Raw genomic sequence first — 12407 nt, 5'->3', positions numbered from 1 at the left:
TAACCTACTTTCATGCACTAATAATTAAAATATTTTAACAGTCAATTACTGAATTTTATAATGTAATGATTGTGTAATCATAGTACTTGAATCATATTTTTCATTGTATTTTCAGTGAAGTTTATTAATATTAATATGAAAATTATAGAAGTTCTCAATATAAATAAAAAAATAATCAGAAGTACAAGTTGCAGGGAAAAAGAGGAGGAAGTATTGATAATAACATTAATGGTATCAGTAATATTGCATACAAACAGTTGCTGACTGAGCAGTATGTTTTACCACCAGAGCTCTTCATAGGCCCTGAAATATATAATAGTAAAGTAGTCAGTTTGTCTTTAAGTTAGACGACTTTCTATAAACAGCTTCTATTTGTTTAATATAAATTTAACAAACTGGTTCTACCTGCTACTTCATTGTAATAAATTTTAGTGTTCTTATTTTTGCATATTTGTTTTTTTTTTAATGTAAAATCTAAATGTTAACGTATATTAATGAGATTATGATATTGGTTGTGGTAAAATAATTATTTTGCTTGTGATATTAAAATTACTAACAGTTCAAGTTTTATATCATAATTTTCATTTAATTATATACTCAGTTTTGTGGTAGTTAAAATTATACTTTATTATTCTCTTCTGTTATATGAATTTATTGTTATAATTTCTGCACAATATTGAAATTATTGAAATGTCTACAGTAAACCACCTCTAAATGGTCTTCCCGGGTGCCAGATGCATTTATATTTTTGTAAAAATATTTTTTTTCTTGTAAAATTACTAAAAATTTTGAAGAGTAAATTTTTATTTGGAATCTATATTTTGAAGAAGCAAAATTAGTTTTAGATTTAATCATTTTTTTATAGTTATTAAATATAAGTCATTTTAAAATTATCTGTATTTAATTTGACAATTTTTTATTTACTTTAATGAATATTAAAATATTATATTTTAGAGAAGATTTTGCAGAATATATCATTAATGTATTCTGTATCAATGTTGGCATCATAAATTTATATTTCTAAAAAAAAATTTTTAATGTTAGAAATTTGATTTTCTAATTTTATTGTCTTGTAATTTCCAAGATTTCAGAATTATTTCATGGTAATTTGTAATTTTTACATAAATTAATTATAACATTTTTTTCTTTCAGCTTCATTTGTAATCTTATTGCCATTATGAAAGTCTTAAATTTCCTTTTACAGTTAATTTTAATTGTATTCATAACTTTTGTTAGTCATGGAAATTCAGTGGTTTAAAAGTTTCATGATTTGATTGTTTTACAGTGATCAAACACTGGGAACCTTATCACTTTCAGGGATAGACACAATCAATTAATTTTTGATTGCATTTATGATAATTAATGATTAAAGAACTTTGTATTTATTTATTTACCAGTGTTCAAGTTTTACATGATAATCTATCACTCAGAATTTCTTAAATAAATCAGTAATACATTTTATTTTAAATTTTACTGAATTATGGTTTTTATTAAAAGAAGTAATAAATAAATCATTAATTTTGATTTTAGTATTGAGAACACTTTAACACTGGGACTTACGGATATTATAGCAATACATTTTTTTTCATGTTGTTTTATATTGTTTTTTAATATTTTTTTTTTATTGGTCTTTAGCCAAACTTTGCCCTTGGTTTCTCGTTAAAAATGTGGTATGTATGCAGCAATGTTTGCTCATGCTTGCCTCATACATTATCATTTATTTAATTTTTAAGATAAATTTGTATTTTATTCACTTCGAACATTTTTTTGTAACAAGTTTACATAAAATAACCTGTGGTGGCTTGCAATTGTAAGATTGAGAAAATTCTGTAGTGTATATTGTTACATTTTGCATTTTGTCAAAAAATGGATTACCATAAAAAAATGATTATTTTTTAAATACTTCACAACTCAAGCATATTGATATTTTCATCAGAGATATGATGTTAGAGGTATAATATTATGGAAATGTATGTAATGTTAGTACTGGCTACTAATCTAGTCATATGAGCTACTTAAGTTATTACTGATGGAAATTTGATACTCATTAGTTAGAGCCTTTGCAGAAGTCTGTGCACTGTGATATAGTGATCACTAATGCCTGAAATTTAAATAATACAGGTGCTGTAAATATTTAAAATATTCATCTAGTTTGGAATTCAAATGTTTATTTTAGAGTCGATTACTTGAAGTGTAAGTATTAGTTGAAAAGTTTCATGAATGAAAAATTGGTTTAATCAATTCATATAATCTATAGAGATCTAAATTCTATAAATAGTTATTATATTTGTCTTATATATGAAGAGAAAATATTGAAATTTATATATTGTGATTTTAGTTTGTGTTGATAACGGTTGTTATATATATATATATATAATTAAATGATTGATGGCTGGCCGTGCATAGTGTATTTATAGTTCGTGTCTGTAGTATTTCGCTTAGAAATGATGAAAATGTTTGTTTTGTGGTCATTCTGTAAGCCACCACGAACATTCCATTTTTACTAATAGAACTTAATAAATTGTGATAATCATGGTTTAGATAATTTTCTAATAAAAGTGCACTAGGATTAATTTCATAGCAATAAGAATTTTTGATTCAGTAGTATAATGTAGTGTGAATTTTATATCTTATTTATTTTGAATTAACATTTATTAAGTGCTAATAATATTGCTTTTGTAATAACTTACCGTTATTTTAAAGATTTTGTTGTTTGTTTTATAAATAATAGGTTTTGTTTAAATCTTATATATAATTATATTTATAAGTTTAAATTGTTACTGATTATGTATGAATGTATTATAATGAATTGTTATATTTTGCTTAATAAAACATAGTATGTAGTATTGATGTTTTGAACCAGTAGTTACTCTTTTTCTTTTTTTGAGAGTTTTTTTACTTAATTTAGACCTTAAAGAGACCTTTTTACTTAATTTAAACTAAACTAACAAAAATATCATGTCATGTTGTCGAGCTAGTAAAAGGGAATGTTCATTTATATCATCTTTATTGACCAGTTTTTTCAATAAAAGAGTAAAATCTCTAAATAAAAGGTAGGTAAATGAAATAAAGTATTTTTTTTTTCTAATGATTTATTTTTATATGTTTACTAATCATAAATTATTCATTTAGAAGTGATTGTTACTTTCACTATTACTATTTTGATCAAATAATCCATCATCTTGATATCTCTTTTGTTTTTGTTTTTTATTTTTGTTTCTTACTTTATATTTTATTTACTAAATTATGATTACAGTTCTAGTTTATAAATTGAACTGAAATAGAAATTTAGCTATGCCAGAACTACGTTATTGTTATAATAACACTGTTACCATAACTTGTGCAAGTCTTGTAATGGATGAGATGCTAAGATGAAAGGATGACCCAAAGATGTCAAGGTAAATAACTTTAACTGTTTCATTCGTTGCAAACAAGAAATTTTATGGTATAGTACACATTGGCTTATTAATTAATAAACTAGTCATAACCTTTTATTAAAATTTTAACATGAAAGATATGTTTAGGTATCAGTAAGATATTATTTTTTAAGAATCTGAACTGGAATTTATATAAAAAAATCATTACTGTTTAGTTGAATTTACCAGAATTCTCGTATTTATTTACAAAATTTAAAACCATTTCAATTTTCATACATAATTATTATCACACAGGTTTGCAAATAAGAGTTGAGATAAGAGTTGTGTTCTATAAGTCTTTCTCTAAATACAAAATTATAGATATATGCAGTTTGCACTGTTTTTCACCTCAACTAACTTTCTTTTTTGTAGGTTGTCATTGACCTGGCTTGATTAAGAAATATTTAAAACACTACTTTTTTTCTTTTAGAGGATTACTTATTAACTTATACTTGTTATAGGTAATGAGATAAGCGGTGACTAGTAATAAAGAGAAATAAGATCACTGGCAAGCTCAAGCTGAGATCAAACCTGTATCCTTTAGTAACCAGAACTCAAATTTGGTTCTCAAAACCCAGAAAAGGTTTGGTCTGTTTGTGATATCACTAGACAAGAAATAAAAAATATAAGAACAATTTGGTGAAATGTTAGATTGAGTACAGATGATCACTGCCTGATATAAAGATTGTTAAAAAATAAAATTCAAGGAGACAGAATTCTTTAATTATTGGGGAAATGGTGGAAGAGAATGTTAATGTAGTTTGGGTCACTTACACTGAAGAGTCCAAAGCAATTCATTTATTACATCTTATATGAATTACAAACATCTTACTTTCATGTCAAGTGTTGTTCATATTATTGCAATTATGTCTAAACAAGATGCAAATTGTGAAGGCAGTTAGATTAGATTATCTTATCTTTGTTATGATGAGTGTCTCTTTTGTCCCAGATCAGTGATGAACAGACATACATGTGTATTGAATTCAGAGAATCCTAGGGTAGCATTTGAAACCAACCAGGGATATCCTGAAGTTAAAAATTATGCACATTTTAAGGCACAATAGTTCATCATATTTGGATCACTCTAATTTTCCTGAACACTTTCTACCTAAATATGTTGCAGTTATTTATTCTATCGCATCTGGAAGATACAACCAGAAATGATTTTTCAACAGGAGACTGAGATTGCTTGACTAAACATATATGAAAAATTGTGTCATCATTTTACTTTATGTATACATACCTTGGCTTTTTTCATGTTTGTGTACCCTTTTCATTTGTTTCTTTCCTCAATATTATGTTATCTTCACCAATGTGAATGAATGCTTGTTAAAATAAATTTTAGTTATGTAATATTATTTTAGTATTGTTTTTTATGTACATTTATTAATTATCATAAGTGTTTAAAAATTAAGCTAAAGAACCCTACTAATTTGTCAAGCAAAGTATTTTGCAATTTATAAATTTTGTTTTTTTTATTTTAGGTAAAAGGAGTAGCTTATATTTTATGTGATATGTTTGCATTTTTTTGCCAGGAATTGAACAGCTCTGCCAAATATGTGCAGCACCAGCTGTCAGAATGCAGTTATCTGTTTGGAATTCTTTACTCTTGTTCTTATCCTCAGAGTCTATTGCCACAGTTGTTCAGTATCAATTTTTCTCTACGTAGGAGATTGGTTCTACACTACTGCGGTGGCAAATCTCATAAACATTTTATAACAATTCAATTTTTTTTTAATGATTATTAGTACTTAATTTTCATAATTTTTTTACAACATTTTTTCTTAATCTCATTTTCTTGTCCTTAAAACACTATAAACAATTCCGTGCAGATTGGTACATCTGCAAACTTTACTTTACTTTACTTTTTTACTTCAGAAACAAAATAAAAATACATCAAACAATATAATACTATAATAAAAAAGCATAACAAAAATGTATTAATACAGAATAATCATTATTATTATTGATAATTGTTACTATTATTATTTTTCATTCCACAAGCCAATAAAATACAATGTACAAGGATGAAACTAGGTTGTACAGTGCCCAAGGCAAGAATTTTGTTTGTCACTTCTTACAACATTTTATCCCTTGCATTATCCACTTCAGATTGATGGGTTCACACTATAAAAAAATTACTTAAACTTGTTAAATTGGAAAATGCAGTATGAATACAGCTTTACTGAAATTCATAATAGAAAATTAAAAATGAATTCATCGTCAACCACAATTAATTAAAGATAGTTAATGCCGATTTAGCTACAGTTTACATATGTGTTATCTTCACTGAGATCACAACATTTATGGTGTAATCTCTGTCGATGTTGTTGATTGTATATAAAATATTTTGGCATAAGATTTTACAATAGCAGGAATTAGATGTGAAGGACATGGTCTTCTGGTTTGGAAAAAGTATGAATGATGTATGTACTAATTTTGGCATGGATATTGTGAATGATTGGATGAATACTTTTCTGGAATGTCTAATAGACAAAGAAGATATATTCAGGGATGAATTGTTGAACTGGCTTGGATATCATTCAGAAAAATGTTTTTTTAAAAAATAAATAGAATCATTGTACTGACACCTATTTTACCTACAGATCTAAGAATGAAAGATGCGATTTTCATCAGTTGTACAGTAAATAATGCAAATATTACATTACTTATTATTTCTTAAATAAAACCAGTAGCCACCCTATGTATATTGTACTGAGAGAATTTCCAAGTATTTCCACACTACACGTGACAATAAAGTATTGTAGCTCTCGGGGATCAGAAAAGCATCCAGTAAGGTTCAATCAACTTTAACTTCATCTAACATGTTATCTTATCTTGAAGAGCATCCCATTCAGGATTACTGTTCTAAAAATGGATTTTTCTCATTATTTGAAACATAGCAACTATGTAATATACGCATGTAACTCTGGATGCCAGCTCAAACAATCTGTTGTCATAAGCATACTTTCCAGAGCTGCAGTTAATTCATTTATTCTAAACTTGCATCTCTTTATCTCTTCTTATCTCATTTATTCTTGAAACTAAAATTGTAAAGAGCATATATATTAGATATATACATAGGATGATCCTTTTAATTAGGTAGTATACAGAAAAAAAATTAACAGTTAAACTTGATGAATATATATTTACTTTAATTAAAAAATTGGAGTTAAGTTTGTTACATTAAAATTAAATTTTAAAATATTTTTAATTTGAAAATGTTGGATAGCTTTATATAATATTAATATTTTTCTTGGATTAACTACCAATTATGTATAAACTATGTAATTCCAATCAAACAAAACTGCTCTCTTTTCGTATAGCAATTTGATTATAATTCTAAATGTAATCAATTAAAAAAATAAAAATAATTTAATCATCTTATGATATAATAAGTTTTCCTTATTGGATTTAAAATATTGAAACATCTCTATTGGTTTTGTAACATCTAAGTGTAATCTTCATTTGTACAACATTATTCCTGTATACATCCTTTGCTAATGATTTAATTATATATATTTATTATTTTTTTCTTCCTTTTTACTGTTTTGATAAGTTGTTCATAACCACAAAAATTCAAAATACTAACTTCAATATTTTCAATTCTACTGAAAATGGACTGTAAAATTTTCCAAAATAAAAGTATTTTAAAAGTATTGGTGAGCCAGTTAAGCGCTCTAAGACTATGAATTTGCATAATGGAGTTAGAACATCTTCCTTGGGACCTAGTCTTTTTTTAGACAGCCAGACTTTGGAAGAAGTTGAATACACCAAGTTTTTGGGAGTTTCAATTGAAGACTAACTGAATTGGAATTATCATGTTGGTAGGTTGTCCTCAACTTCATATTCTAGCCTCTATTTGATATGTAAGGTGGGCCTACTGGGAAATCAAGCTCTATCCCTTATCTGTTATTATGAACATTTTTATTTACATGTAGCTTATGGGGCTCATCTTCTATAAAAAAAATTGGAAAGAATTTTTCTCTTTCAAAAAAAGAGCAGTTTTATATATATTTCTTATAAGACCACACTTGGTTCCTGCCCTGAGTCTAATCACAACAAATTAACAATTCCATCCCTCTTTATTTGAAATAATTTTATTTTCTGTTAAAAATAATTAATTACTGATTCAGATAACAATGAATACAATATTCACCATAAAAGGTTTTGCTTTTTCTCAAGTGCATAGATTAGGTCTTTTCCAAGAAGAAACCTTCATATTTGGGAAAAAGTTTTTAAGAATAATCCCAAAGAAATCTCCCAATTCATTAGTTTAATAAATTCAAGTAGTCATTTAGATTATGGTTGGTTCAAAAGTGTTTTTATAATGTTGTGGAATTTTTGACTGGAAGGTCTGAAAATGAAAATTGTGTAATGGAACAATAATATTGTAAGATGTATTATTATAAGATTGTAAGATAAATACAGTATTGTTTATGTTTCTGTAATGCTTTATGTATAACTTGCTATATCCCATTTTGTGGTCTATATGAACAAATATAATGAATGAAATATCTGTTTTAAATTTGGTAATTATTAATGAAATTACAAAATATTATTTTATAGGAAACTTTTTTTTGGTTTAAAATGATATAAATATTGTTACTGTGCAATGCACATCTAATATTTTGTATATATAAACATATAAATTAAAATCAGTACCTAGTAAATTAATTTATTTCAAACAACCTTGAAAGCTATAAAAATCAAAATATAGGTTTAATTGTGTACATGCTTTCTTCTTAAAATTTCACACACACACACAAGTAAACGTGACCTGTGAGTAATGTGATATTAAAGTTCAGATGTGTTAAACCATTCACTTTAAAAGGGTTGATTCAGATACTGGTCATTATGTAACAGGTTCTAGATTCTATATCCATTGAATTAAGTAAATGTTCATTTTAGCCACTGCAGTTCTTTTTTTTTTTTTGTTAATACATTTTATACATATATGTGTGTTAGTCAAAACTAAATAGTTGTAGGTGACCAGACATTATATATAAGTCAACTCTGAAAATTACTGCTACCCTTTAAAATGTCAAGCACTTGCGTTAGGCTTATTCAGTAAGATTTAGTGTTGCCTTATTCATAGAGTCAAATTTACCATTGCGTATCTGCATACCAAGCCACAGTGATATTGCATATTACTGAATGCAGGTGATATTCAACCATATAAAGTGATACCTTCACTCTTGTTTAGCAAAAGGATTGACTGTATAATAAACATCATTATTATCAGAAAAACTCAGTATTCTCAACATAATTCTTATACCTTAAATCCTTTACATGTACGGCAGCCAATAGAAAAATAATATACAGGAACAAATTTTATCCCCTTTACAAAAAAAAAATAAGTGATATACTGTACATGCCGTAAGTAAGCAGACATAGTGTTAACCACATGGATGTGATGAAGTTTTTGACTGATTATACTTTTTTTTTTGTCTGAAAATAATAAGTATAAAATATAAAATTAAAACAACATATGAGCAAAATTAATTTTTTTTTTCAAATACATAATTATAGTTACATAAAAAATAGGTTTTCTCTGTTAACCAACTTAATTAAAATTTACAGAATATTGGATACAGCAAAAAAAGCTGTTAAACTTGCATCTCTTTGTTTCAATTTTTAATTCTTTATTTTGTGATTAATGATATTGTTGATGAATATTAATGTCAATAACATACTAAAGTTTTCAAAAATGTAAGGCACTATAAATTCTATTTTTTGTATTTATTTTAAAATATGTTAAATTTTATACACCAAATTAATTATACACTCTTCTTAGCTCTGCAGTATAAATTGTACGAAAAACTAAAAATAATTAATTAGTGTGGGTGTAATCTGTAATCTTTAATTCTTTTTTAAATTTGATTTAAGGCTGATTTTATGTTTGTTTTAATGAATATATATTTTTAATGAAATTTATTTACTATACTTACTGTTCAATATAGGATTAAAAATAGAGCATTTTAAAGGTTCTTAGAAAATCAGCTAAGTTTTTCCTGTACAGAAAAAGTACATATCTAGCAGCATATTTTCTTTATCCTTTTTTTTAGTAGCATATCCAAGTTGAGGAAGGGTGTTCGTGTTCTATGTATTATATAGTGGTTTCCTAAGCCTCTTTCCATCATTCCCAACAGTCCTGTTGTGTTTATAATCTTCATTAATGCTTGTTCCCTTTCTTCTTTTTGTTATATCTTCAGTTATTTCTGTTATTAATGAAGTACATAAACATAAGTGTCTATGGATCAGCCCTTGGGATTGTACTATGTCAGCAAATAATTTTTAAATTTGATATTTCTTTTTATCAATGAGTCAGAAATTATAATTGCTACTTACATATTTTATTGTACTATGTACTATGAATTGATATGGAATATGTTGCATTGATTAATATAGTTTTGAGGTTCACTGCAAAAAACTGAGCAGACAGCCTATTTTTTTTTTTTTTTTTAACTTGCGTACAGTGAAATAACATTTGATAAAATTATATATGTGCAATTATATAACTATTTAATAATTTGTTGATGCAGGGAGAATTCTCGATATGGATCGCAATCAGTTATAATGCATAAGTCTATAAATAAACTGGAGAATATTTCATCTCCAGTTGTAACCACATTTATAGAGGATAAGCCTAAAAAAGTGGAAGATTATTCATTTCGATTTGGATCCTTATTGCCTGGCTCAAAGTATCAACCAAAAAATAATGTGGAAAATAAATCAATGTGGCTGCCAACTGGCAGATTTATGTCATTTCAACCATCATTAAATGTATACAAAGTACATAATTATGCTTAAAATATTTATGTTAAAATAATGTTTGCTTATTTATTTGTTATGTTAAAAAGTTAACTTTTTTCAATCAATTTATTATTATAAATTATGTTTTTTTCAAAATGAATAAAATTACAAAACTCAGATTTAATGTATGGTGTTTATTTATTTTATTACCTGAAAATTTTATTTATACATTAGTAAATAATACTGTATGATAACAGAATGTTATATTTCAGTGCATTTAAAAAAAGATTAATAAATAAATATGTTCTCTATCGTAAACATTGCTAGTAATTAAAATTTCAGCTGAAAGATTAGGGGTATTATATAGAATTGTACTGGCTTTGTACATATGGTTGCATGAGGTACTCAATTCATGTTAAAAATAATCTTTTAAAATAATATTAAAATTAATCATTTATTATTACAACTACTTCTACTCGTAAATAACTTTTAAGTATTACCTTAAACCATGTTTTATAAACAACTCAAATTTATTGTGGTAATGTAAGTAAGTATACAAATGACAAACAGGTAAGTATATTGAAGAAGTAAAACAAGCAACAGTCTGAAATCATTCCAAATATAATCATCAGCTGTAATTCAATCTTCCTGTGCTCTGAGAATTTCATTGTAAATCCTCAGAACTCTTGAAAATGTATATGGTAATAATTTTTAATAAAAGTAGTGCATATAAAAAAAGTATATATATGAATAATATAAGTAAATATAATTCTTTTGTATTGCTTCTTATGACAGTTATTTTAAAATTTTTGTGACTATTATTGTATAGCCAGCCCACTGCACTCTTTAGTCAATAAAAAAATGCACTACTTTACCCACCACTCTTAATCTTGATATTCTTTTGGAACTAGTTCATTGAATATGAATTTGTCTGTTGACATTTTACCTTACTTTGTAGCCATCAATTTCCTGGCTGCTACTCCCTTATAGATTTAAGGTATTACAAAATAGTCAGGATATAGTTTACTACCAAAACTCGCAGGGCCCAGAAACCAGTAATTTCCAGTTAGTAAGAGTAATTTGTAATTAAAATTGTAAACAATCTTTGAAACTGATGTGCGAGTGAATCAAATCCAAATTTAGCTAGTGAAATCTTGCATTAAATAAATTTTCAGATTTAATAGTTTTTTAATTTTACTGAGGAAGACAGTAAACTGCATCCCTACAACCTGACTGTTTCTTACCACTATCTCAATCTGAAACGTTATTATCAGCAATGACTCAAACCTAATGCTAATGAGGAGCTGCCAGTAAATACTAAGAAAATCATAATGCCATCAACAGCATATCTTTTCCTTTTTGTTAGTAGGATGAACATAAAAGTCAAACACCTGTAATCAGGACTAATTGGCTAAGGCAGTGTGATCCCTTACAGAAAACCCTTGTTCACCAAAATTTGAATTGGTTGCAGAGCTGACTCTGCACTGCAAAACTTCTTTTATTAAAGAGCCAAAACATAAAATTCAAATAGATTAAAATAAAAAAGGAGGTAAAAATGATTTGATTACTGCTACATGGTATATGTGATCAATGCTTCAACCTAGAAAAAAGCTGAAGATAATAGAAGTGTAGTGTAATTCAGGAAACACATTGCTAGGGCCAGGATAGGCTGAATAAGAAGTATTCTCTGAAGAAAACAGAGACGTATGGAATGGATTTATAATTGTAGAAAGAGCAAGGAAATGTTTGTTAAAAGAATATCCAAATTAACACTGAAAGGAAGGTACAGAAACATAACAGTTTTGATTCATACCCCTACCTAGGATAAATGTGAGTGGAAAAGAACGAAGTTTGAGTTTGAAAGGATTTGCAGTAAAGTCCTGAAATATGACGTGGGTGACTTGATTGGAAAATAAGATTGTCACAGTAAATATTTTCTGCACAAAAACTAGTGAAAATGCCTTGTTGACACAATTATTTGCAGGCAGGAGAATAAGATGGTTAGTAGATGTAATACTCAGTTGACCATAAAAGGGTGCATGTGGGAACTTGGAAAGTTACAGATTCAGAAGTAGTGAGTCAAATAAAATTAGCACATTAGTAGAACATGTGCCAATTAATGCAAGTCATTCATTGTTATATTTATAGTTAGAACTAAAGAGACCAAGGTGCAATTCAGACAATTTCGTGGTATGAGAAAGCTATCTAGGAATGGAGATAGGACAAGGTCAATCC

At 26.8% G+C, this 12407-nt stretch overlaps 1 protein-coding gene across 4 annotated transcripts in view; it reads left to right on the top strand.

The window, feature by feature from the left end:
- Window positions 1-10356, top strand: part of LOC142321704 (dual specificity protein phosphatase 3) — a 65698-nt gene extending 55342 nt beyond the window's left edge. For 3 of the 4 annotated variants that reach the window (XM_075359998.1, XM_075360001.1, XM_075360000.1), the window contains one exon: window positions 9962-10356. In XM_075359998.1, coding sequence (XP_075216113.1) covers window positions 9962-10229 — 268 coding nt within the window. In that variant the 3' untranslated portion in view covers window positions 10230-10356. Of the gene's footprint in view, window positions 1-1635; window positions 1671-9961 lie in introns of all 4 variants that reach the window. The other variant, XM_075360002.1, reaches the window with a different exon arrangement.
- The last annotated feature ends 2051 nt before the right edge of the window (window positions 10357-12407 follow it).

Source organism: Lycorma delicatula, chromosome 3 (assembly GCF_047948215.1).
Source record: "Lycorma delicatula isolate Av1 chromosome 3, ASM4794821v1, whole genome shotgun sequence".
NCBI classification, from domain to species: Eukaryota; Metazoa; Arthropoda; class Insecta; order Hemiptera; family Fulgoridae; genus Lycorma; species Lycorma delicatula.
The sequence above is the reverse complement of the archived record's forward strand: the minus strand, read 5'-3'. Positions and strand labels throughout refer to the sequence as shown.